Genomic DNA, 23,819 nt, shown 5'->3' with positions numbered 1-23,819 from the left:
CCTTTACCACCGTCACTCGTTTATAACATTCCCCCCCCCCGCTTTTCGTGTACATTTGCTGAAGGTTTTCCCGATCTTTATTGTTTATCTTACACAACCGAATTTTCTTGGCTACAACGACAGACATGACTATTTATTTCATTATTAGCTATATGTACAACTGCCACCTTTTTTGACAATAGACGATTGATTCATGAATAATCGGCTTCGGGTCTAAGAGAGAGACGTACGTTCAAGAAACGAGAGACGTGCTAACATCACTCGCAATTCAGCGAGGCAAACCGAACGTTGCTTCGAGAAAAGGATCGCCAATTTCTGTTAACTGATCGTCGGTCCCTTCTGGCAGGAGGTAAATATGGAAAACATACCTCTCTTGAGGTACTCAACGATATGATAATCCAAGAGGTCCTCTTTGTCCTTTTTCCCACTTCCATGTGAAGCCTTTCCTTCCCACATTTCAGGCCCACCATGAGCCCCACTCGACGATCCCCCTCCCCCTGCTCCTTTCCGGTGATCTTCACGCCTCCTCGACTTGACATCTCGGGTCGATCCACCGGTAGCAAAGTGCATACGACGTTTTCCCACTCCTCCTCCTCCTTGTGATGACAGATTTGATACAACAGAGCTAAGGAGGTTTCCTGTACCTACGGATGCGGGCGATAAAGGGCCCGTCTCTTCGGGAGTGTGAGAGCCTGAGGAGGGGGAGGACAGAGGAGAACCAGTTTGGTCTGGTGAGTTCATCGTGGTGTGTTTGTGAGATAAATGTCACGCGTCAGTCACAGGGTCACTGCCGCGGGGATAAATTTGAAATTCAAGATGCCCGTCCCTTGTCCGTCCCTGCAAGCTCCAAATCGCCTCATGTGCAATGATGCATGCACCTCGCTTATTGTTTTGCTTCTTCTTTTTACCTTCATCAAGACCCCCCACGACAACGGCCTACGTTGTGGCGTTGGCTGGTCAGAAGGCTATAGATGTCTGCTTCCAATGGATTCTCGAATAACAGTAATTCAACGAAGAGCTTTCTGACCGCTCTTATCGCCAATGCTGCCTTACTCGCCGTTGAAGTTGTTGCTTTTGTGGTTTTGAAGGCCAAGTTGGGGAGGATCTATAGGTGATTGAAGGTCTTTTCCAACGTCGTTGTAACCCATCTGACTTTCTCTGAATGTAGTCCGAGGACGTTCCTACCGCCGCCAGAGTACGAGTTTCTCCTATCTTCTTGTCTTTATGGTAATTGTCTGAACTTATCTCCGATAGTAAACGGTCGAAGGAACTTCCGAAAGGATGGTGGAAGTGGTTACCAGCGACGCTGCAATCGCCTTCGATGGAGATTGTGAGTTGTTTCTTCCAGCGCCACATCTCTGATACTGACCTCGCTTTTGGGAGATAGATTCATAAGAATGGGCTAGATGCGTGCGTTTTCAAGTTCATTAAAAATGCGAAAGAAGAAAAATCTCACTTGTATTCTCTCCAGATACATGTTCTTACGGTTCATAAAGATGCTTTGCACTATATTTCTGGTCTACACGGTAGCCAGTTTTCTCGTTATAGTTCCAATCGACGTTATAGGTTTGCCTGAAACTAAGCGGGATATTGAACGGATTACCTGGACGAAGTAGGTCCCCTTCCTCTTCCTTGTCAACGAATCCTAAATGAACCTTTTCGAAAAGCGTTCAAGGTCAAACTCGCTTTGCTGCTCATATAGTCGTCGTCTATCTCATGACATGTACGTTGAATTTTGCATACTCCTCCTTACTCGATCGTTGATTGTTTTATCCAGTTTTCATCTTCCACATGGTTGGTCGCGAAATGTCCCACTTCGTTCACATGCGCCACGAGTTCCTAATCAGCTCAACGTATTCCCGACTCGCGCAAGCCCGAACGGTTTTGATCACCTCTGTTCCAGAAGAACTCGCCAACGAACACGACCTTCGTCAGTTCGCTTCGTTTGTACCTGGTGGTGTCGATAAGGTTTGGATATACCGCGATACCAGATCTCTCAATGCGTTATTTGAAGAACGACAGAAGGTCTGCGATACATTAGAGGCGGCGGAAGCGACCATTCTAAGGAAAGCTGCAAAAGCGTGGAATGCGAAGCGTAAAGCACACAAGAAAATGGTTAAGAGGAAGAAGAAGTCATCAGATGTGGAGAAGCGGTTGAGTGTGGGTGACCTGAAGGAGGATTTGGATATAAGTCAACCCTCGAGGGAGTTTCTGGATGAGCTGGTGCCTCTTGAAAAGAGGCCTAAGCATCGATTGGGCTTTTGGGGTCTGTTCGGGAAGAAAGTGGATACCATAGAGTGGTGCACTGTACGTTACTCGTTCCTCTCGTTGTTTGTGTCTCAAAAGCTGAGCATGCACAACCTGTATAGGAAGAAATAGCTCGGCTCAACAAAGATATCCAGGCAACCCGCGCGCGTCACGTCGAGGGAAAGTTTCTGGGAAGCGTTTTCATCCGGTGCAACTTACAAATAGGTGCCCATATTCTGGCGCAGTGTGTCAGCTACCACGAACCTTTGATGATGTACGATAAATGGATGGAAGTGCATCCTAAGGACATTGTTTGGCGCAACCTCGACGACGGAGCGTTGGAAATGCGTGGACGATATGTTACCTCGTGGGCTGCGACGATTGGGTTGATCATTCTGTGGTTCTTCCCGGTTGCCGCGATTGGAACGTTGAGTAATTTGGATGATTTATGTCGGAAAGTCACGTATGTTTTTCACTTCACTGCCGACAGTGCAAAAGTAGATTCTCAATCTTTTGTTTCAGCTGGCTGCGATGGGTTTGCGAAGGCGAGTTATGCACCTGTCTTGCCATTTGTGGCTCAAACCTTACTATTTCTCCCCTTGTAGCACCCAATCCAGTCCCAGGCATTGTCCAGGGTATTCTTCCGCCTGCATTGTTGGCTCTCTTGTTCGCTTTGCTACCCTTCATACTCAAATGTATGTCACTTGTTCGTCAACCAATCTTGCGTGTACTGGTTCACCCCGATCTTCTTAGTCCTTGCATGGTATGAAAATATACCCCGATGGTCTTTAATTTCAATCGCTGTATATCACCGTTTTTTCCTTTTCCTCTTGATGTGCGTCCAAAGTCGCTCTTGTCGTTACTCGCCTAATTGCTGTTCCCTGTAGACACGGTTTTTTGATCGTCACGCTCTCCTCCGGTATAACCAAGGGTATGTTTGTTCCCCCGCCTATCTTACCTTTTTCCTGATATCAATTTTTGGTTTCCAGCTATTGAGGATGTCAGTTCACTCATACTTGAACAACGATAGACTTCATTGACTTATAACAACCGTGTAGATCATTCAAAACCCCACTTCTACGATTCAGACGCTGGCCTATGAACTGCCTGGAGCTTCGATATTCTTCTTAACCTACATGGGTAGACATCCGCGCTTGTTCGAGAGTTCACTCATACTCATCATTGCCATCCAGTCTCTCAGGGTCTTGCAGGGGCTGGCGTTGCCCTGTCTCAACTCATACCGCTGGTGCTTCATTTTATCAAGAAGTGGTTCCTCGGAAGAACTCCCAGGCAGGCCTATTCTGTCAGTGCCTTCTACTGCTTCGTCCTTCCTCTTACATCCTCATCGATGGCTCCCCTCGTCTCTATCATAGGTTACTTTCTTGATGCCCTCAGTACGTTGCGTCGCTTATGACCGAAGCGAAGAATCTCCGATTCAACGGTTTTTCAGGCTGATATCGAAACCACACTTCCTCGGCTGTCATTGTTGGCCACTATTGGATTTGCTTATAGCGTGTTGAACCCGTTGATCAATGCGTTGGCGTTTATGTGTGCGTTAGTTTTTAAGATGTTTCATTGGATCCATATTCATCCTCTACCTTCCTTATCTAGCATATGGAATGTTTTATGTCGCGTACAAACTGCGTGAGTTGTTACGATCCGAACAACCTATCTCATTAACGCTAAAGGTCTTGTCGCCCAGTATTCACTCAGGTCTTTGATCAACCTGATGACCGCGAAACTGGAGGTCTATATTTCCCCATGGCTATCTCAAACCTATGCACGTCTCGGTTACTTTTGTTTTTATTTTTGTTGCAACAAGCTTATTCCTTCTTTTAGTCGTGGGATTATATATCCAACAGATCTGTATGGCTGCGTTGTTTTTCCTCAAGACCAGCGAGAAAGATGCTAGAGTAGCGGCGTTGGCTGAAGGTGTTTGCATGCTGGTTTTGTTGGTGGTTACGGTGTTCGTGCAAGCCTATTTCCAGAGGAGTTTTCAACGTACGTATACGGTCCCTTGAACGATTCTTCTAAGCACCTGCTTATGGTCTTTCTTTCTACAGCTATCACCAAATTCCTTCCCATGTCAATTGCGACGAAGAAGATGGCAAAGAGATACGAGATGGGGAGAAGGATGAAGGGAGCTCAGGTTTCTTCCCATGATGAGGTGGAGATGGATTTGTTCAGTTCAGAGCGTGAGTTACACCTCTTGTTGCTGTTTACTCGTCTGACGTTTCTGAATGTTTGTTTTTCTGTATCCTTAGAGATCAGACTCCGCAGAAGAATCACGAAGATCCCAAAGAAGTTAGATACGACTCTTGATCATCTCAAAGCCAAAGTCAAAGCTTCCGCTACCCCCGCCGGTTACAATGAGAAACTGAAGGAGTCACCGCTTACGCCGAGTCCTACGAAGAAGTGGGAAGATATCGAGTTGACTCGGCTTACGAGGAAGTCTGGGGAGACGATGACAGCGGAGATGCCGAGGACAAGTGAAGGAGGCAGCACTCCCGAGACCGTGTTTTCTGGGGAGAAGCTTCAGATGGAAGCTGAGGTGGTGACTTCGAATCCCCCTCCGTTGGAAGGTGCACCAGAGCTGTACCGTTTAGCGTCGAACGAATCAAAGGCATCGAAAGCCTCGAAAGCGAGTAACACCAGTAAAGCAAGTAAGAAATCCAAATCTGCTACGGTCAGGTTTGATCCTCCCGCTCCTGCGGGGGTCGATCTGTCGGATGACGAGGATGAAGGCGAGGATGAAGAGATGCAGGACGAACATGCGTTTGATCATCCTTCGACATATGAAGAGCAGAGGTGGATTTGGGTGCCGAAGGATACGTTGGGGTTGAGTGAGATTTTGGTTAACGAGCTTCATGAGAAGGGGGTTGATGCGAGTGATTCGGGAGCAGTTATGGATGAGAAAGGGGTGGTGGAGGTTACTAGAAATCCTCCGGATCAGGAGTGGATAGGTGGGCATAATAGGTAAATGCACCCATCTTGAAGGAGGAAGGACGAGGGAGATTGCGATATTGATATTTTGGATATTTTGGATATTGGTTATGCAGATGTATAATTACAAATGGGATCTTTAGGCTAGCATATATACATGTTACTAACGGTGCAGTCCAGCCCAACTAGTTACGGTTTCATGTTTAATGATAGTTCATGGAAACGGACATCAGAATGGATAAATAAGCGGTTACATCGGATGCATCGATCTGCGCGTTGATTTCTGGATAACAGTAACCTACGTGCCCTGAGAGATGCTCTCCATCTTCCCTACGAACGTCTCGATACACGATATCGCTTCATCAGAAACATCACAGTCGAAAAACTGTAACGTCTCAATCCCGATCCCGCACTTCTTCCGTATCCCAAGGACTGTCGTGAAGTTAGAGACAAGTATAGCATCCGTCAACTCGACACTGTCCAATCGAATCACTCGCAGCTTAGAAAACGCCAAATTATTCGTAGGAGGAATCTGGACTGCATCTACTTGGGAATCCGTCTGAAGCGAGAGAGGTTGGAAATGGAAAGGGGAAAGCGGTACACGGTCCAACATCCTTTCGTACTTCAGCGCGTCGATAATGCTTTCCGCTATGTTATCGGTGATTTCAATAATGGTGAGGTTGGGTAGGGAGGCGAAAAAGCCGAGGATGGTATCTGAGCGGTTGTGGAAGACCTCACCGCCGAGCTGGAAGGAGAGAGATTTGAGGGTTAGGAGGGGGAGACCTCGGGAGACTAGTCCATAGATGACGAGGTCCCATCGAACGTGGTGACCGGAGTATGGGGATGCATCTCGAAGACTCAAACAGAGGCGTGGTCTGGATGACACGGTAGAAAGGGGGACGTCATTCTCCTCCCCTATCAATGAGGTCCAGCCCTTGAACTGTACCCAATACTTGTCGTATCCCTCGATGAAAAACGACGTGAAAGATGTTCCGGATAGAAATGTTGGAAGAAGATGTGATAGGGAGTCAAAACCGATAATTGTGGGGAAAAAGCTCCCCGAGTACTTGGAAGAAAATGACTGAGAGTTGGATAGCAGTCGTTTCGGGAAGGGAAACCATGGAAATGAGATTCGCGCATGCCTGAAGGTCGCATTCCAAGTAGAAATATCGTAGTGCTAGAAGGGGATATGGGTTGTGTTGGTCGGGAAGCACAGGATCCCCATTGACTTTCCGGAGACGGAGTTCGAGATGCTCTAGGTTGCGGGACGCAATTAGAATCGCCTTGCAGCCCGTAAGAGTTGGAAATGGAAAGCAATCCTGTAGATTCAGCTTGAGGACGGTAATGTTCTTCAACAATGGGGAATCAGGGGTGATATGGCAAGCAGTGAGGGAAAGATGAGTGAGATTGGGCGCGGTTCCTGCAAGGAAATTGCTGGGTAGAGTACACTGTGCACGGGAACCGGAGGGAATGTGGAGGTTCAATGAGGTGAGCATAGGAGCTGGCTGAGAGCAGTTTGCCAGTATTCTCAACATTACTAAACCCGAGCTGACTTGAAGCTGAAGTCTGGTAGTTCGAGGAACTTCGTTGGTGGCCTGAACAACCGCCTTCCTGACATCCCTGCCATTCGAGCGAGATATGTGGGCTTCGATTACGAGCGGTAGATTGTTGGAGCGTTTGATCATCTCGAGGGCCAGCTCGCCATGAGAAAAGTGCGGCCAAGTCCAGAGAACAGGAGTGTTCAACGCAGCTGCACGCCAACGTCGGCAAACATACGTAAGGGATAACCACCTCGGTTTCGCGTATGTGTCAGGATCTGTCCTTCCGTCCTCGACACAGTAAGCGAATATTTCGACGAGAATCTCGATGGGAAGACGATAAGAGTCGCTGAGTGAGTTATACATGCTGCGTTCTGATAACGCTTTGGTATCTTCGTTCCATTCCAGCGATCCGCCCATCGATCTGGCTGAGTGGCTGCGTTGAGAAATTTGTTTCTGTGACGTTCGAGGTCGCGAATCTTCTCTAAACTTTCAGCTACCCTATTCCTTCTGCGTCAAAGAGAATTGCTTCGCCGAACCATGGGCAAGCAATCTTCATTCGTGTATTATATGTTATAATAATGCTACTCACTTATATCAAGTTGTAGAGAAGGCTGGATCTATGTTCTGAGCAACGAGGACTAACAGGGAGGAAGAAGATTGAGGATGTCGGAAAGGGTGATGGAGGTGCGGACAAAAGGTCCGCGTGAGGGGAACCATTCCGAGCTGAATCCGTTCAAATTTAATAACGTGTTAGTCTCGAATTCTTCCATGGTTTCACGCATCATGTCTGAATCACGAACAGCAACCTGGATATTCGGACAGAAACAGTGAGCAGTACCTCCATCAGGTCGCATAGTACGACATTAGCTTTTATTCGAACTATCTCTCACGATGGCCTGAGTTTGCTGCATTCAAGTAACGATTATGTTGAAAAATTAGATTAGATGAAGATCCAAACAAATCTGCTTGCGAGAGGTTGCCATTTCAATTTATACTCCACCATCGACGAAGAGCAACGTCGATAATGTCCTGATCCACAGGTGGAATCTCTTCATCCCACTCCGAGCTCCTTGCGCAAATCTTATCCAAACCATTCTCAGCTCTAATATCCCCAAAGAAACAATGCACCCTTAAGCATTCCCTAAAATGCCGTGCACGCCATGTACACGTTTGAACTGCTCGCGTCGTTCAAGACCATACAAATCTGAGGATGTATGGTGGCTTTTCGCATACCTCTTAAAATGACATCAAATCCTGTAACGTCTCTGGAAGACTTTCAGATATGTCCCAACCCTCGCGTATTGCTTTTTTCAGAGAGAAGGTGGGTGCTGTCGAAGCGAATATCTATGCCGGCGGGCATGATAAGTAAGGCTGAATTCCCACGGTGCCATGATAGTAATACGCCAGTTAACCCTCGTGTTTTCTCTTCCACTGGTTCTTGAACTTCCAATCACCTTACGTCGCTCACTTCCTTGCTCTACACCTATGGATAGAGAAGATACGCAAACTCCCAGACCGCCTTCACCCACAGACTCGTCGACTTCAGCATCAACAATTTCAACTTATGTCGATGCAAAGTCAGAAGAATCTTCAGATATTACAATTACTCGACAGTCGACTAGCGGCACAAATACCAAATCTGAAACAGAAGAAGCAAGCTTAGACTCTTCACTGCAAGAGTCTAGATTTACTGTTGTGGATATACCCGATTCTCTGGAAGACGGGCGGTCAACAGCAACGCAAGGACCGTCTGGTCATAACAGCGATTCAGCCAGTGCGGGCGTTGGGCAGAATGGAGATGCAGGAGGGAGTGCAGGTGTAGCGCTGAACAGAGTTGATGCAGGAGAGAGTAGTTCAGCAGCTGGTAAAGGCGTGTCACCACCGCCCAGAACAAAACGGAACAGAACTTCATCACGAATCAAGCGATTGTCTCGTCAAGAGGATTCCAGCTCTTCTGATTCTGCATTGCCTTTCCCAGAACAGGGTTGGGATGATGGTACGCCTCGGACAGGAAAGGTCATACAGTACAAGACAGGCGATGAGGTTGAGAGAAGTGAGTTTTTTCTCTCTTTTGGATAGGTTTATTCCTCGCACATTCTGACGGTGTTAATCATTTCAGGCCTGACATGTACCGCCAAACTTGCAGACAGTTCTATGGAAGCAACGAAATCAGACTGGACGTTCCGGAAGGATTTTGTCGACGATTCCTTCGTTGCTTCGGGGAGATTGTACCTGCCACCGAAAGCCCTGAAGTCATACAAGGCTACAAATGATAATACCTATGTCCGTCACTTGTTTTGGTTCCTACTGTTCGGTACGCTGATACGAAACACCAGGTATTTTACGTTGTAGAGGGTGCAATCTGCGCCAAGATACACGAGACCAATTACATCTTGTGTCAAGGTGCATCATTCATGGTTCCAAGAGGTACGTTCAGACATACGTTTCTCCCCTCTTTAGCTAGGTTCTGAGCGGAACATCCTTTAGGAAACCACTATTCAATCGAGAACATCTCAAACCGCCCCGCAAAGATTCATTTCGCTCAATCACGCGAAAAACATGCTCACGAATCTGAAGACCCGTTACACCTTACAACTTCTTCAACCGTCGCAGATACCAAAATCCCTCTAGCCCGTACTCGACCTTTATTCCTCACGTCCAAAGTCGTCATACTGCTTTCATTTCTCCTTGAAAAGCTGATTAAACGGCTCGTGAAGTATCAGAAAGTCTTTCAGAAGTTGTACGTCAAGTACGCGATGGTGGTAGCGAAGAATGTACGGTCCGGGCCCAAGGCGTATCTAGCGTTTTTCTTCCTAGGTTTCTTGATGAGGGGGATTGGGTTTAGGAAGAGCTTTGTACCTACCATTAGGGTGATGGTGGCTGGTCATTCGAATGGTCCTAGAGAGATATCTGTTTGAACGGTGATTTTATGTTAATCTTTTATGGTATGATTTATGGATGTGTATCCTACGGTTTATCTCCCTTCTATTTACATCGGCGGCTGTGTATATTGTATCGTTTAGGACTATGTATCTCTTCAACTCAGATCCGCCAAAAATTGATTAATTCTCACGTGGCCGCTACAAGCTTTCCCGACGCTGGTGAACTTGAAGAATAGTGCTGGACGACTTGTTCGCAATGCATAACAAAAGCCAACCAGCTGGAGGGTATTCTCATTCTCCCAGAGGCTACTGGCGATTTTGGTGTGCGAGGCGTTAGTATTACTATTAGTTCTGGCTGAAAGATGCCCATTCCTTGGAATTCAGAGGAGTGCACTGGCAGCAGTGGGAATAGGCCTACCAGCCAAGCTCTGGAAGAGGAGTCAACTGAGGCGGGTTACGCCGCATTCCAATTCGGACTCTCGGCTTCGATCCGAGATACTCCATGTAATTGGCTCTTGTTGAGGATCGGCCGATCATCGATCATTCTTGGCTGCGGTCGCTCCGGCATTGCCGTCCATGTGATGTATGTATTCCTTTATATAGTAACTAGATATGTACCAATACAGGAGCCTTTCCTTCTTTCCCCCCCGTCGTCTCCCTCTACAACTCTCATATTTTATTTTATTTCCTCTTTCAGAATCAATTGCATCGATTTCCGTGCCGTCGACACCATTTTTATCTGGGCTCCGACCTTCCCTTTATGGGTAGTCACGTAGCTGCGCAAATCACGTGAGTAAGTTACCTGAATACTTGGCCTCCCGAACAACCCGTAACTTTATGATAAGTTTATGTAGAGTACCCTCTCGGAGCAAACTTACGCGAAACTCTGGGTGTTTTCGAGATGTGGCAGTGGTGCATGGTCCGTCGCGTGACAGGCACGTGGGCGCAGAGCCGGTCCCGATCGCCCAGCAGACTCGGAAACCCCTTTTTCCTTTCCCCCCTTTCTCTTTACACCACGAAACATAGTGGAAACAAATCGTTGGGCTCTCCAGAAAATAAACAGAAGACTGACGATGAAGTTCAACAAGTAAGTCTTCGAATCTTCACATTTCGGGTGAACGTGAATGGTTCAGTTTGAATAATGACTTCATTCACAGAGTCAAAACTTTTCGATGGCTATCAGGACAGGGTTTGACCTCAAGCTTGCTTTGTCAAATGCAGAAGATTGGGACGATATGATTGGGGAAGTGGTGACGGTCTGGCCGTCTGAAGATTATCCTGTTCCAAAGCAAGAGGAAGTGAGTTGTAGTGCGCCGCGTTGGTTGATGGCCTTGATTGAACATGGCTTTCTCGCAGCAAGAGATCCTGGACAAGTTATCTGAAGTTAACAAGGAAGCCAATAAAATTTCTCAACCATACTGTCTTGGGACCCTTGACGATCCGTTCTATCTCAAGGTCACTTATCCTGGCTGTGAGTTCGAATATGCTAGAATACAACGGTACAGTGACTATGGCTGTGATGAGGACACGATCCAAACATGGCTGAAAAATGCCCCTGTGTCTGGTTTCGGTGACAACAGAGTTCTCGAAACCAAGGTGGATCCCGAAGTCAGGAGGGCATGCGAGATACCAGCAGAAGGCTTCGAAGTCAAAAAGGAACTTCTAGAAACCATTGCAAAGATATGGTCAAGCAACTTTTTACCCAGCAAGGTTCGCGTTGAACCTTACAAAATCCATATTTACGGGAAGGGTGGGCACTTTAAATCTCACCGAGACACGCCAGAGAAGCTCTTGGTGGGGACTTTCCTTCTCGGATTAGCTGATACGGCGGTGTCAGTCTCGTACTGTGATTCCGATGTCTTGGATTCTGGACAAGTAGGCAACTTCTGCATCGGGAACATCAAACGAACCGCGAAGTCTGGCCAGTGGGTGGCCTTTCACCCTGATGTACCCCATTCTGTTGAACCCCTCGCATGTGGATGCCGGGCTGCTATTGCGTTCAAGATATTTAGCCTGGAGGATGTCGATGTATTGGAGGAGGCATCTCGACGCTATCCCTCGGTGATCGAACAGACTAGAGCGGTCCTGAAAAATATCAAGGGCCAGTACGGGATCGTCCTACAACATCATTATCCGATGGGAACCGACGCAGACGGCTTGGTTGGTGTCGACGCAGTAATCCTCTCCGCCGCGAAGCAAGTCCGGCCAGATACAGTTGAAGTGATACCGGTCGTGGTCGCGATATACGAACAAAGGGTAGAATCTTACCATGAAGAAGACGGCCTCAAAAGTGAAGTCCATGCATGTGTATATCCCTTCACCCGCCATCATGTGGACATATATCTGGGGCGCTCTGACGAGAATACGGAGAAATCAGTAGCTTGGATTAAGGATGTGAAGGATCTCCCCTTTTATAGTTGGGACTTTAAGAAGAAATCCATGAAGTGGTCGTCTGAAGAACAGGAGATAAACCACACCGGAAATGAATCTGATGGTATGCGAGAGTCGTCCGTGTACTTGGCGTACGCAATTGTAGTACTATGAATCTAGACTCGCACCGAAGGCGTAAACATTAAAACAATTATACCTCATTTGACTTTTAAAAAGCGGTAGTTTCTCTGGCATATTCGTTAAACGCATCTAAGCTTCAGTGGGATTGAGAGAACACACCATGTCCCGAATATTACCGTACCTCATGGACGCGGCGTTACCGGTGAACGGAATCCTGGCCGATAGCCGGTCACGCTCAGTGTAAGTTCATCTGCACGTTCATGTCGCTCAGTCAATTCGAAGGGCTGCCAGTCGAGGTAAGTCTTACGTTCACTGTTACTCCTACTGAAGGTTAATATTATTTGAGTTACTATACGAAATCCAGCTTTACGCCCTTTCGGAACATCTGCCACACACTTCCAAGAGGCTTTACGCTGTCTTCAAATCTGCACCTACCTTTCTCACCGCTCATTACATCTACCATCGTATTCCCAAAGGTTCAAAAACCAGTACAGACATCCTCAATTCCATCCTCCGATACCCGATCTGCACAGCCCAGACCTTGCAGTTTATCCGAACCAACCTTTTCCTCGACGACCTCACCTCTAATCCGGAACTCCCAAAACGCCTGTTTCGCCCTCTAACTACCAAAAAGCCGCCTGCGAAATGGAGAGACACGGATCACCCGTTACCATTCCTTGAATTTCTCTATGATTCTGATAAATTGAAGATCCCAGCACCGAATCCAAACTCTCATCACGGATACGCGTTAACGAAGGCTGTTCATGTTGGGTTTGGGGAGCTTGTGAAGTTTTTGCTTGAGAGGGGTGCGACGCCGAAGATGGAGGATAGGAAGAAGGATGGGTTGACGGTTATGATTGCGATTCGGCAGAAGGATTTGAGGATGGTGAAGATGCTTATTGAGCGTCGTGATGAGGAATTTCGAGGGACGAGGAAAAGAGGTGTTAATACAGGAAATAAGAGAAGGAAGATGGAGGACAGGATCAGTGTGACGGCTGAGATGCTGCAGATGGCTGTCAAGTGCAAAGCGCACGATATTGCTGAGTATTTTATGAAGGAAAAGGGGTGTGTTCCGGATATGAAGACACTTTATATGTTGAGTTAGAGGAAGAGCGAGGGTTTGGTGAGCTTCTTGACCTCAATATCCAGCATCGTCCGACTGATTCTCCATCCATCTGGAAATCAGCTATTATACGGCTCCACCAAGATGCTAGTTTTGGTCTTTGAACGATTTCCCTTCCAACATGCGACTATCTGGGGTGCATCCGATCTCATTCTTTCTCATCGAGGGATATGATAATCATTGGGTACAGAGGCTTGGACGTGCTTGGAACCAGGAGAAAATATCATATCATTCCTCTTTCTACTACTAACCAAAACAATCTCATCCCGCCTCATGGCCAGTGGCACGATCAACTGTCGGTGAAGCGCCGAAGTTGCTCGAGTTGCTGGAGGATGACAGTTCATTTGATCATACGGATCCTCACATCAGTCCTCCGTCGCCGAGACGTGCCCTCGATGTAGATATGGAAGAAAGAAATTCGTTAACATCACATAGCAGATCGTGTACACGGTACAATCACATTGAAGGTGAAAATGTCGTGCAGTATTCGTCCCACTTATAGAATGTACCGATACCCACTCCATTCGTCTCCTTTCTCTCTCTTTGCCTCGGCAACGCTTTCAAACGTTCCGTTCTTCTCATCCCCACCGGACTGCCCCTCGATTACCTCGTCACGCTCGCCTCTTTCTCTCCTTGCGTTTTCCCTCCCAGCAAGGATGAGGTAAATGGTCGAAAAACTGAGCCCAATACCGATGTACATCAGGACCAACCCTACACCCCGGAATCGTGTACATGTAAGTAGGGAGAAAAAGATGAGGGAACGAAACGGACTAACCATGTCCCAGAACATACCGCGGCTGATCTTTTTGGCGGTACTACAGAAGGGTTAGAACAACATGAAAGCACTACTGAGGAGAGAAATATATGACTAACGACGTTCGAACTGATGGCTCCATTGATATTACCGCTAAATTGAAATGACTGAGCTGTCTTTTGAGAGAAGAAGAAAAGATTTACTCACAAACCGATGATGATGGCGAAGGAAACACTGCGCTTATATGACCCTTCCACGTTGTTTAACATCCAAGCACTACATCGAGAAAACTAAGGACTCAGCCTGAATGGCTACAAATGACAATACGAACGTGATGTTAGCTGTTCGATGCGAAGGAAGTGTCAAAGACCGAATATTCCAGAACGAAGTAGATGTAGACTCACGAATGACCGGAAATATACCACTTCACGTCGAGCAACGAGGAAAAATCAGTACACTGAGTACAGGTGACGTAGAAGGGTCACTTTACCAGGTTGCAAGATAAACCGCAAAGTAGGATAGAGCCGCACTCCTAGACGAGATTAAGATAATGTAACCAGCAGCGCCTTCCCGGCGGTGAGTTATGGTGCCATGATGGACCATTCAAAAACTTACCAAGGCACAAGAATCCACTGTTACAGGAACCGATAACGGTCAGATTATCCTAACGGTGTAGTGCGAGCCACCCACATATTGAAAAAGCCTCTTCGACCGTATCGGTCCGCCAAAAAGCCCACCAAGCATGTGATTATGCAGGCGAAGACATAAACAGGGACTGTCAACAAATTTGCGGCAGTCGCCCTGAATCCTGTATCGACATGAGCAAACCCAACTCGGAAGGCCAGATTTCGGAAAATTAAGTGCATACCGAGCTAGGTTTCGTTATGAATATGGAAAACAACAAGTAGAATAGAGCGTAAGAAAACATACCTGGTTAATAATCGAGGGCAAAAAAAGTGAAAACGCGTAGTGTGGCATAACACAACCGCATTGGATAATCACTGTAAACCCGGCCGTCAGTCATTATTTAATATCTCCCCTCAAAAGGCACCCCTACTCACTTCCGACATACGTCTTCCAGTCCGACAAACTCTGGCGGATATACTTCCATCTGAATATCTCTCCAGCGGCACTGAACTGATTATCTTCTTGCAATCGTCGAACAATCACAGTCCTCTCCGCTTCGGAAAGGAATTTGGCTGTGTCTGGGAAATCCTGTATAATCCAGAAAGATGCGATGCCAGCAACAACAGTGGCAAATCCTTCAAGGATACTAATTATAAAACGAGATATGTCAGTATCTGGAGCTGCCCATAAGAAAAATCAAAGCAAAACTCACAAAATCCATGCCCAGCCTGGTTTTCCACCGATACCATCCATTTTCGAGATAGCCGCCTGTGAGAAATAACATTGAGGTCACGTCCCACGGTTTGAAAATATCCCTCCACACACCGCTAGAAGACCTCCGAACGCGCCAGAAATCGTGGTTGCTGAGAAAAAGATAGCCATACGGAACCCGAATTCGGAACGCTTGTACCAACTAGCCTTGATGTTAATACATTTCGCGAGTGATAATTAGAACGCAGGGACAATCTGACCATGATAAGAAGTAGCTGACACCCGGATATAGACCTGCTTCAAACAATCCCAAGAAACACCTCGTAGCTGCGGTGAAAGTTTTGTTTTTCGATTTTCATCAGTGCTGCGAACTTGCTTGAAGTTGACACCGACGTACTAATAAGGCCACCATAATTATGAACAAGTCCTTGAACGGTCTGGGATAAGTAAACGGAGCAATCGGCAACGTGAGCATGGAATTCTGATAGCAGACACGCTGTAAGACGTACCATCGTTATGCCCCAAAGTAACGTCAAACTAGATAGCCAACGAGACGGCCGAAGCCTCCTTAGGAATACATTGGAGGGCACCTGCAAGAAAGAACGGGAGTCGAATTCCGTTTTGAACTGTGACCCACTCAAAACACGTACCTCAACCGTGGCAAAACTGTTTACCCCCGCAGGTTAGCCTGCAGATCGTGTTTTTTGGGAAGAATAAAGAGTAAAAAACGTGCTCTCACATGAGGAAGAATACAGTCAAAGACAACAGATACTGCTTGTCCGTTATTCCAAGATCGCCTTCGAGGTTATAGAGCTATTCCAAAGCCATTTGGCTAATGAGTTGGATATAATAAATCGATGGCGCGCAAGTCTGGACAGACCTTGGCACTTAATCCAACGATAATTAGCACTTCTCCCGGTGTACGCTTGCAAGCGAATGTAGTACTTACTTTCCAATACTCGATCGATCCAAGAAACTGAGGAGATACAAGAGCGATAGCCAAGGAATAAGCGCAAGGTCGACCTTGCGGATCAGTTTCTTTTCGTCGATCCCACTGACATCAACATGGGCGTTATAAAGGAGAGTCTCATCGGGTATCAGCACCGAGCCAGATTCCTTGTCGGAAACAGAAGGATTCGGCTTTTCGTCCATGATGGCGGTCGTGAGCTGAGGATGGGAGAGGAGGTCAGAAAGGAATGCGAGGATTCATGTGGAATTTAAGTCTTCCAAATCGAACTCGTGCGTGGAAGCCATTACACATTGGAGATATTCTGAGCTTCTATCAGCTATTGTTGGATAACTTGCGGCCCAGTGACCGACGCGTCTGGAGTATGTGAGAATAAAAGTATGCACGAACAGCAAAAAACGGTATAATCCAGTACGTACAAGTTCGATGGAGTCGGAAATCCCGCATACTTTGTAGTACGTGATCAAGCTGGAAATGATCATGTGACCACGTGGCAGTTACGGAAGACCCCTTATATCTCCTCAGCCACCATAGTTCCAATTACCGCCACTCCCAGAACTTCTTGGAGGAGATCACCAACCTTATTTCCGAAGACAAATCGACTCTCATTTTTCGAAACAATTCATTTCATTGAGTTGTGTATCGTCACCATTACACCGAAACTTTCACAGAAATTAAATACGAGTCGTAAATCTTTAATCAACTCGTTATCAATATCGACTCAACGATCTCCTTTCTATCTGCTCTATCGAGTGCAGTTCCATGAACCCACGCTCAGTAACACGAATCCCACCACGACTCTTCAGGATTGCTTCGGGACTTAATCTTTTTCAACTCAAATCGCAAATCGTTTATTTCATGCTCACATACGGACGAGAGTGCTCGGGTCGGAAAACAGCTTTTTGTTCACGGGGCCGCGTCGTTGAAGAAGTTTACGATGGAAGGAGAGGTTGAGGTCGACAATCCCATATTGGCAGAGAGATCATATATGACACTTCTGAAGCAGGATTATCAGTCAGTCTCGCTGAGAAACCAAGTACAGGAAACTTCGTACGTTTCACTTTCTTCGCCTACTCCTCTTTTCCAATAGGAAAAGTGACGTTCACTCTAGCTGTGCTTCATCAGAGTTGATAAAGCAGTGGGAGTCATTCTGGTGGCATGACGTTCAGCGAGAGCGTGATTGTCGGCCGGTCTGTGATATATCCGTAACGAGCCGGGCTTGCCAACTCGTGGTGATCAGTAAACCCCTTATCGCACCCCTCATCCACAACGCCATCACCTCAATGCCTGGGATCCTGCATAAAAATCTGGAGGATCAGTTTAATTACTACCAGCGGCAGTTTGGGGGACATGGGTCCGGTGAACGTTCCCAGCTTGACCTGAACGGTCGAATGTAGGTTTCCCTTCAATGACTTCTTCAGCTGGGCGCTTCACAAGATGACGAATTCTGGTCATGGTCATTAAACGAGTGAAGATTCGTGTCGAATTGAAGGAGGGGAAGAGATAAAGGCCGCCATATGAGGGACGACCAAAACGAGAAGGAAAGGAAGGAAGAAAGGAATGAGACGTGACAGGGATGGCCCAGGCTCAGAGCCTCAAGCCAGGTATCAGCATCTCGCCATCGCCAGTGTAATCATCGTGCGGTAATTGATGGGGGGCGAGTTTTGCATCTGAAGCAGCAGATGTGCGGAGAAGAAGCGTGGGTGCATAGCAACTGCGTGCTATTTCGTGCAAACGACAGTATTCCAATCATCCCATATTGGCAGTTGCCATCCTTTAAGAGAGACTTTTGAAGCAGGAATATCAGTGGATCTCGCTGGCAAACTAAATAGAAACCTCGCACCTTTCACTTTCTTCGCCCACTCCTCTTTTCCAATAGGAAAAGTTTGCATCCAAACATCACCCCAAAACCTTCCGCTGTCCACCGTCATTAGCGCACTGTCGACGAGGGAAGTTACAATCATTTCTGTGAGATACGACACCTTGAGAATACGGATATTCAGTCGAGAAGTGACATACCTTGCTGATGTTCAGTTTAGCTGCGCTTCATCAGAGTTGATAAAGTAGTGGTAATCATTCTGGTGGGGAAACGAAAAAGTGGCGCCGGCCCGGGAGAGCGTGATTATCGGCCGGCATGGACATATTTTGCAAATCTGGCCCTTTCAAAATTTCCCAAAGTGTGCGATATGTTCTTCTCGGATTGGTCAACGGATGGTGAAACGTTCGGCGCTTCATTACGAGTCGTATCCGCCTCGTAGCCTCAACATCAACGTCAACATTCAACCTGTCTACTATATTCGGGAGACTCACGGTGATCAGCCTCGTTGAATAGCTCGTGGAAGACACGATGCGACACTTTAGCTCGCCCATAACTTAACACTCTTTCCAGCTTTCCGATACTCTTTCCCCCTCTTTCGTCCTTCACATGAAGGTATGAGCTTCAAAGGAAACAGAAACTTCCAAGTAAACCACAGTGTCCTCAACGATAGTTCGGGAACCGGAAATACTTTTTCGACACATGTTGGGGACAACTACCATCAACATTTCCCTGGAACCGGTACGTCGACCCTATGTTAACCCATCGGGATGATAATGACCGTTCTCTTTTGACAGAGTCAGGCCTTTCAAGTTTGTCAACTTGGGTCGCCTTCAGCGCTCTTCATGACGCAAAAGCGCGTTACCCTCAGCCCAACGTTTTACATGGTACTCGGGAAGAGATTATCGGGAAATTGAGTAGTTGGTGTGAGGATGATTCGAAGAGTAGCAGAGTGTATTGGGTCAATGGTGCTGCTGGAGTGGGGAAGTCTGCGATTGCACAAGCCCTTTCCGAAAAGTACACCCAAACCGGACAACTAGCAGCCGCATTCTTTTTTTCAAGGAATGATTCCAGTCGGGATAAGCTTGATCCATTTGTCGCTACCATTGCCCATCAGCTTGCGACTTGCAAAGCCCTTAAACCCCTCATCGCACCCCCCATTGACCACGTCATCCGCTCAACGCCTGGTATTCAGGAAAAAAATTGGGAGGATCAGTTTAGAATGTTAATACAAGAACCGTGTGCTCAAGTAGACCCGAGGTATTGGGCTCAACTTCCACGACTTGTCATCATCGATGGCGTCGACGAATGCATCGATATGGACTCTCAGAAGAGACTCCTCCGAATGATTCAAAACGCGACCCCCACTCTTCCCCTCGACTTCCTCATATTCAGCCGACCAGAACTGCATATCTGTGACACATTCTCCCTCGAGTCCTTCACTCCAAATCCTTCCCGCTTGGCATTGGGTGACTTCGCAGAGTCGGTTCGGGCTGATATCAAAAGATATCTTTGCCATGAATTTGCTCGCATCCGGAAGGAGCATCGGCACACCCTAGACATCTCATCACAGGCTTCGTGGCCTGATGACTCCGTGATTGACCAGCTGGTATCCAAATCCACTGGACAGTTCATATTTGCAACCACCACAACGAAGTATATCGACACGGGAAAACTGCCCGTAACACCCGTGCTGCGGTTGGACGTTATACTTCGTGCGAAAAGAGTGGCGAATTCTCCATCTCCCTACCCCGACCTGGATCTGCTATATTCTCAGATCCTAAAATACTGTGGCTATGAAGGCAGGAAGCTTCTGGAGATTTTGCGGTTGATAGTGAGCCCTTTTGATGAAGAAACCTTGCAACGGCCCTTTCGGTTAGGTGGCTTGCCTCCAGCTAGCTTGCAAAGCTTATGGGCTCTCGAACAACTTCTGGAACTGAGCCAAGGCGAGGCCGCTGCCCTCTTATCTGGCTTACATTCGATTCTTGCCGTCTCTACCTCCAAGACACAAAAGATCGTTGTTTTGCATGCGTCCTTTTCCGAATTCCTCCTCGACGCACAACGTGCAGATGTGTACTACGTGGGGACAAAGCTTTCCTCCCAGGAGTGGTTCCAATTACTCATTCCATGCCAAATTCAAATACTTTCCCGTTATTGTGTCGAACACAATCATTGGTCTATGCAAAGCCCCCGAATTCATAGTCGACCAATCATAGATGCCAGGATTGACAGTGTCGATCTCGGTTCACTCAATGTTTGGAAGTATCTAGACGACAATTGGGCAAGTATCGCTGTCAATGACCGAATCACAACGGCTCTCAATGTATTCGAACCCCATCTATACCTCACTACAATACTTCACTGGTATGTGCTCCACTATATCATCAGCCGGGTGGCACCGGTAAGAGCCAAGGCTGAACTTCATGCTACACACAAATAGGCGTTACGAACTTCTTCACAGATTGGGGTCACGCCCGCCCATTTTCAACGTTGAAAAAGGACTCGAAACTTACGCCTACCACGTACGTACCTTCACTATTGGTCGGGGTGGTATTGCGATTCTCACATCTGGCTGCGTCACCCAGCGAGACTATTTACTAGCAGTGGAACTACAAATAGGGATGTTCCGCGATGCTTATCGAATGTTATTGGAGGTATTCTCGGTGGTCTACTTTGAGGGTGATGGACGACCAATGACAGTTTTTAGACATCTGATAAACGCTCTCGTAGCTGCCTTCAGGATTTCTTCACCAGGTGCAAGGCTTTCTTTCGCGGTTTCTATGTGTCATTCCCTCGTCCGAACGTTAGCAACAATCTAGAAGAAGCTATAAAATACATGCTCCTCGCATGCCATTTATCCATCTCCTGCCCCCGAGACGCCTACTCTCTCGTTGCAGAATCTGACCCGTTCCGTAGGAAAGTAAAGCCACTCGTGGGTTGCTACCCCGACCCCAAGCGGATGATCCGAGTTCTGCCTTCTAATAGTGACGTCGCGATTCCATCCAAATGGGAGGTCAAATACATCGACGCAACCGAAGGGGAGCTTCTTCGCAAGCTTCTTGAACTCCCTCGCTTCGATTTGTCGATTAATTTGCGAAGGATCATGAAAGCTTTGGGTTCGACTGAAATTGAACGCTGGACGTATAAAATCGCTCGGTTGGATTGGAAAACGGTAACTGTTCCACTAGTCATCTACTATCTTCATCTAATATTTTGTCAGACACGGAAAACATATTGGCTTGGAAAGCTGGCTCAGTCAATATCGATACACAGGAGGCGGGTGATGGGTAAGGTAGTCTTCTCAGAAGACGAACACGATTCAGAATGCCAACCAGTACATTCGTCACCTGTATAATCGCGTTATGAGTATAGTAATCTATCATACCACTGGTCTGAACGCAAGGGTGTTCCAATCGTGTCCTACTCCCCAGCTCTTTAGATTTTTTCTGCTTGTGGTATGAGACTACGAACGCCGAGGCATCTCGTGCGTCTCACCTCCCCGTAGTAACTCTCGACAAAGTGGACGACGTGTCCATCATCCGCGAGTAGCTGTATCTGCCATTGCTGACGAGAACGAGGATGTTTTTTTTTTTTTTTGCTTTCCTTCTTTATGAACCGGAAACTTCCTGAACGTAAACCCGAATTCCTCAAACCCAAAATTCTTTGGTATTAAAAAAAAATTTACTGTATCGTCTACAACAATGCAGCCTTCTCATTCAGAACAAAACCGACGATAAGTACAGTGAACAGAAACCATAAAATCGCCCTCTCCTGACTATCCTTACATTCATCATTACTGGGCCCGCTCCCCACACGACCCGCAAACCAATCAAAACATCCATTCCCAAAAACCCAACGCCATTCTCCACGTTCAATTTGACCAAAAAAGACGTCCAGCTACACTCATCAGTAGATGAGAGACGACTCAGCCACTGCAAGTGAACTCGGATCTGTGTCGTTGTATGAACTTGGGCTCGTCGAAGACTTGTCTGCGGCAAGGTTTCGCGAGGAACATCCGTTTCTAACGTCTTCAATAAGGTCTACCACAGTCTGATTATCTGCAACCAGGTGGAATGTAGTGTTGTCACCCAAGACACAACGCCAATCGCAGAACGAGGATCATACGTTTTGTCGCGTACAAGATGGCGGTAAAAGATCATGGGAGACATTGGCGATGAACACAGATGAAAGTAATTGAAGCGACCATCACCAAGCTCCATTTCGCAGCGAACACACTGGAAAGAACAAAACCTCCAGTGTAAAGGAATAACTGCGCGGAGTTCGGGCAAACGTCGGTATAACAAAGGTCAGGAAACATGGCAACCAGACCCCCATCGCCCTTCGCCCACATATTAAACCTCTAATACGTTCGTTGACCCCCCATACCACCACGGGTGTGTGGCTATCACATCAATCGCCGCTTTGAATCCTTTCTTTCCCTCAGCGACAAACAAATCGCGCTTTCGGATACAGAAATCAATATTCTCCCCACCACCAGTCTTGGGAAGTATTTCAATCCATCGTTGTTACGACGGGCGATAAGGCAGGATCCAGCTTGAGCTCGCAGTACAGGGATACCCGTTCCGTATTATTGATGACCCGCTCTATATCATCTTCTCGAAGAAGAAATCGAATCTTCGAGTGGAGGGTTCGATTTTGTATACATTAATGGATCGCATGAAGCCGACGATACGTTCCTCGACGCTGAACTAAATATTGCCTTTTGCACCAACTCTTCTCATGCTATGCCGACCACTGTTGCAGTCATTGAAGCTACGGCTGGAAAACGGATGTCGTTTTACATCGTGGACTGTGGGTTGTCGTCTGACGACAAGGAGAAGATGAAGAAAGCTTTTCCTCCTTCGAATGGGAGAGTAACCATGAACTTCATAGAGTTGCCTGATAGATCTAAGGGGCGACAGGATCCAAGCTGGGCGAAAATCGATGCAGTCGGTCACCTGCCTACCGAATGGGTGCTGCTTCTCGATTCTGACATCCTAGTACGCCATGATCTGGGAGAGTTGTGGAATTTGAATCTGCAGGGGAAGATGTTTGCGGCAGTAAGGGATATTGGGTTTCCGATGGGCCATGAAGGCGTTCAAAGAGGACCGTACTTCAACGCTGGAGTGATGCTGATTGATTTGGCAAAATTTCGTACCCGTTTGGATTCCTTGGTCGAGGTCGTTGGAGAAAGACCCCAGACGGCCTACAAGGATCAGGATGCTTTGAATGTCTTCAATGGGGAATGGCAGGAGATCGGCGTTGAATGGAATGCGACGGGTTTAGGAACCTATGCGAAGATGCATGCGGCGGATCGTGCTGCTGTATGGCCCAATGGGGAGTTGGATAAGCTCAAGCGCAGTGCAAAAATCGTGCACTTTACAGGACCTGTGCACCCTAGCTTGTCCAGGGTCCTTGACAAGTACAACCAGCCCTGGACTAGTAAGCCGTGGGGTTGTGCTGGTGCACCAGGTCATCCATTTGCCAGTGATTGGTTTGCAGTACTTGGGAGAACGGCGTGGAAAGATTGGGTAAGGTCCAAGGAACGTGAACGGGATATGATGGACGCTGAGCAAAGGGTAATCGATGAAGGAGTGAAGGAGTTCAAGGAGCGAGTCAAGGCAGCGCGCAAGCTCTTCGAGTGCGAGTGAGGGTTATTTCGTGTCGTAAAGAGTGCTACAGATTCTGGTCAAATTA

The 23,819-nt window shown here is 47.2% G+C and overlaps 11 protein-coding genes across 13 annotated transcripts; 6 read left to right on the top strand and 5 right to left on the bottom strand.

The window, feature by feature from the left end:
* Positions 1-106: 106 nt before the first annotated feature.
* On the bottom strand, positions 107-771 carry E1B28_009351 (uncharacterized protein). Its single transcript, XM_043154238.1, has 3 exons — positions 369-771; positions 231-315; positions 107-167 (listed from the first exon to the last, which is right to left on the bottom strand). Exons 1-2 carry the CDS (start codon positions 739-741, stop codon positions 269-271), a joined length of 420 nt encoding a protein of 139 aa, XP_043009529.1. The 5' UTR covers positions 742-771; the 3' UTR covers positions 107-167; positions 231-268.
* A 100-nt stretch (positions 772-871) lies between these two features.
* On the top strand, positions 872-5,227 carry E1B28_009350 (uncharacterized protein; the record flags this gene model as incomplete). The annotated part of the gene is made up of 22 exons (XM_043154237.1): positions 872-1,111; positions 1,169-1,195; positions 1,255-1,330; positions 1,388-1,410; positions 1,472-1,612; positions 1,668-1,723; positions 1,778-2,307; positions 2,370-2,710; positions 2,770-2,792; positions 2,853-2,942; positions 3,001-3,082; positions 3,135-3,178; positions 3,237-3,247; positions 3,306-3,387; positions 3,441-3,550; positions 3,621-3,641; positions 3,698-3,797; positions 3,859-3,891; positions 3,950-4,027; positions 4,087-4,248; positions 4,311-4,442; positions 4,512-5,227. Exons 1-22 carry the CDS (start codon positions 972-974, stop codon positions 5,225-5,227), a joined length of 3,018 nt encoding a protein of 1,005 aa, XP_043009528.1. The 5' UTR covers positions 872-971.
* Positions 5,228-5,488: 261 nt separating this feature from the next.
* On the bottom strand, positions 5,489-7,434 carry E1B28_009349 (uncharacterized protein; the record flags this gene model as incomplete). The annotated part of the gene is made up of 3 exons (XM_043154236.1): positions 7,321-7,434; positions 6,309-7,256; positions 5,489-6,256 (listed from the first exon to the last, which is right to left on the bottom strand). The coding sequence occupies exons 2-3, from the start codon at positions 7,146-7,148 to the stop codon at positions 5,489-5,491; spliced, it is 1,608 nt and encodes a 535-aa protein (XP_043009527.1). The 5' UTR covers positions 7,149-7,256; positions 7,321-7,434.
* Positions 7,435-8,121: 687 nt separating this feature from the next.
* On the top strand, positions 8,122-9,812 carry E1B28_009348 (uncharacterized protein). The gene is made up of 4 exons (XM_043154235.1): positions 8,122-8,784; positions 8,851-9,014; positions 9,068-9,158; positions 9,219-9,812. Exons 1-4 carry the CDS (start codon positions 8,217-8,219, stop codon positions 9,647-9,649), a joined length of 1,254 nt encoding a protein of 417 aa, XP_043009526.1. The 5' UTR covers positions 8,122-8,216; the 3' UTR covers positions 9,650-9,812.
* A 723-nt stretch (positions 9,813-10,535) lies between these two features.
* Positions 10,536-12,175, top strand: E1B28_009347 (uncharacterized protein). 2 transcript variants are annotated; one of them, XM_043154233.1, is made up of 3 exons: positions 10,536-10,700; positions 10,771-10,911; positions 10,970-12,175. In XM_043154233.1, exons 2-3 carry the CDS (start codon positions 10,786-10,788, stop codon positions 12,155-12,157), a joined length of 1,314 nt encoding a protein of 437 aa, XP_043009524.1. In that variant the 5' UTR covers positions 10,536-10,700; positions 10,771-10,785; the 3' UTR covers positions 12,158-12,175. The 2 variants fall into 2 exon arrangements, with proteins under 2 accessions (XP_043009524.1, XP_043009525.1); XM_043154234.1 differs by having other exon boundaries at positions 10,771-12,175.
* Positions 12,176-12,361: 186 nt separating this feature from the next.
* On the top strand, positions 12,362-13,523 carry E1B28_009346 (uncharacterized protein). Its single transcript, XM_043154232.1, has 3 exons — positions 12,362-12,420; positions 12,471-13,247; positions 13,311-13,523. The coding sequence occupies exons 1-2, from the start codon at positions 12,385-12,387 to the stop codon at positions 13,227-13,229; spliced, it is 795 nt and encodes a 264-aa protein (XP_043009523.1). The 5' UTR covers positions 12,362-12,384; the 3' UTR covers positions 13,230-13,247; positions 13,311-13,523.
* Positions 13,524-13,743: 220 nt separating this feature from the next.
* On the bottom strand, positions 13,744-15,851 carry E1B28_009345 (uncharacterized protein; the record flags this gene model as incomplete). The annotated part of the gene is made up of 16 exons (XM_043154231.1): positions 13,744-13,958; positions 14,023-14,062; positions 14,121-14,154; positions 14,209-14,277; positions 14,333-14,342; positions 14,406-14,425; positions 14,492-14,567; positions 14,617-14,633; positions 14,692-14,873; positions 14,932-15,002; positions 15,063-15,274; positions 15,341-15,396; positions 15,454-15,541; positions 15,600-15,666; positions 15,737-15,776; positions 15,849-15,851. 16 exons carry the CDS (start codon positions 15,849-15,851, stop codon positions 13,744-13,746), a joined length of 1,200 nt encoding a protein of 399 aa, XP_043009522.1.
* Positions 15,852-16,074: 223 nt separating this feature from the next.
* Positions 16,075-16,779, bottom strand: E1B28_009344 (uncharacterized protein; the record flags this gene model as incomplete). Its single annotated transcript, XM_043154230.1, has 4 exons — positions 16,726-16,779; positions 16,289-16,663; positions 16,220-16,226; positions 16,075-16,152 (listed from the first exon to the last, which is right to left on the bottom strand). The coding sequence occupies exons 2-4, from the start codon at positions 16,489-16,491 to the stop codon at positions 16,075-16,077; spliced, it is 288 nt and encodes a 95-aa protein (XP_043009521.1). The 5' UTR covers positions 16,492-16,663; positions 16,726-16,779.
* Positions 16,780-16,938: 159 nt separating this feature from the next.
* Positions 16,939-18,416, bottom strand: E1B28_009343 (uncharacterized protein). The gene is made up of 4 exons (XM_043154229.1): positions 18,326-18,416; positions 18,150-18,272; positions 17,361-18,092; positions 16,939-17,303 (listed from the first exon to the last, which is right to left on the bottom strand). Exons 2-3 carry the CDS (start codon positions 18,268-18,270, stop codon positions 18,028-18,030), a joined length of 186 nt encoding a protein of 61 aa, XP_043009520.1. The 5' UTR covers positions 18,271-18,272; positions 18,326-18,416; the 3' UTR covers positions 16,939-17,303; positions 17,361-18,027.
* Positions 18,417-18,466: 50 nt separating this feature from the next.
* E1B28_009342 (uncharacterized protein) lies at positions 18,467-21,513 on the top strand. Of its 2 annotated transcripts, XM_043154228.1 has the most exons (6): positions 18,467-18,863; positions 18,920-20,486; positions 20,563-20,644; positions 20,708-20,776; positions 20,830-21,294; positions 21,343-21,513. In XM_043154228.1, the coding sequence occupies exons 1-6, from the start codon at positions 18,740-18,742 to the stop codon at positions 21,475-21,477; spliced, it is 2,442 nt and encodes an 813-aa protein (XP_043009519.1). In that variant the 5' UTR covers positions 18,467-18,739; the 3' UTR covers positions 21,478-21,513. The 2 variants fall into 2 exon arrangements, with proteins under 2 accessions (XP_043009519.1, XP_043009518.1); XM_043154227.1 differs by having other exon boundaries at positions 20,708-21,294.
* Positions 21,514-22,867: 1,354 nt separating this feature from the next.
* E1B28_009341 (uncharacterized protein) lies at positions 22,868-23,773 on the top strand (the record flags this gene model as incomplete). Its single annotated transcript, XM_043154226.1, has 1 exon — positions 22,868-23,773. One exon carries the CDS (start codon positions 22,868-22,870, stop codon positions 23,771-23,773), a length of 906 nt encoding a protein of 301 aa, XP_043009517.1.
* Between the last annotated feature and the right edge of the window lie 46 nt (positions 23,774-23,819).

Source organism: Marasmius oreades, chromosome 5 (genome assembly GCF_018924745.1).
Source record: "Marasmius oreades isolate 03SP1 chromosome 5, whole genome shotgun sequence".
Classification (NCBI taxonomy): Eukaryota; Fungi; Basidiomycota; class Agaricomycetes; order Agaricales; family Marasmiaceae; genus Marasmius; species Marasmius oreades.
The sequence above is the reverse complement of the archived record's forward strand: the minus strand, read 5'-3'. Positions and strand labels throughout refer to the sequence as shown.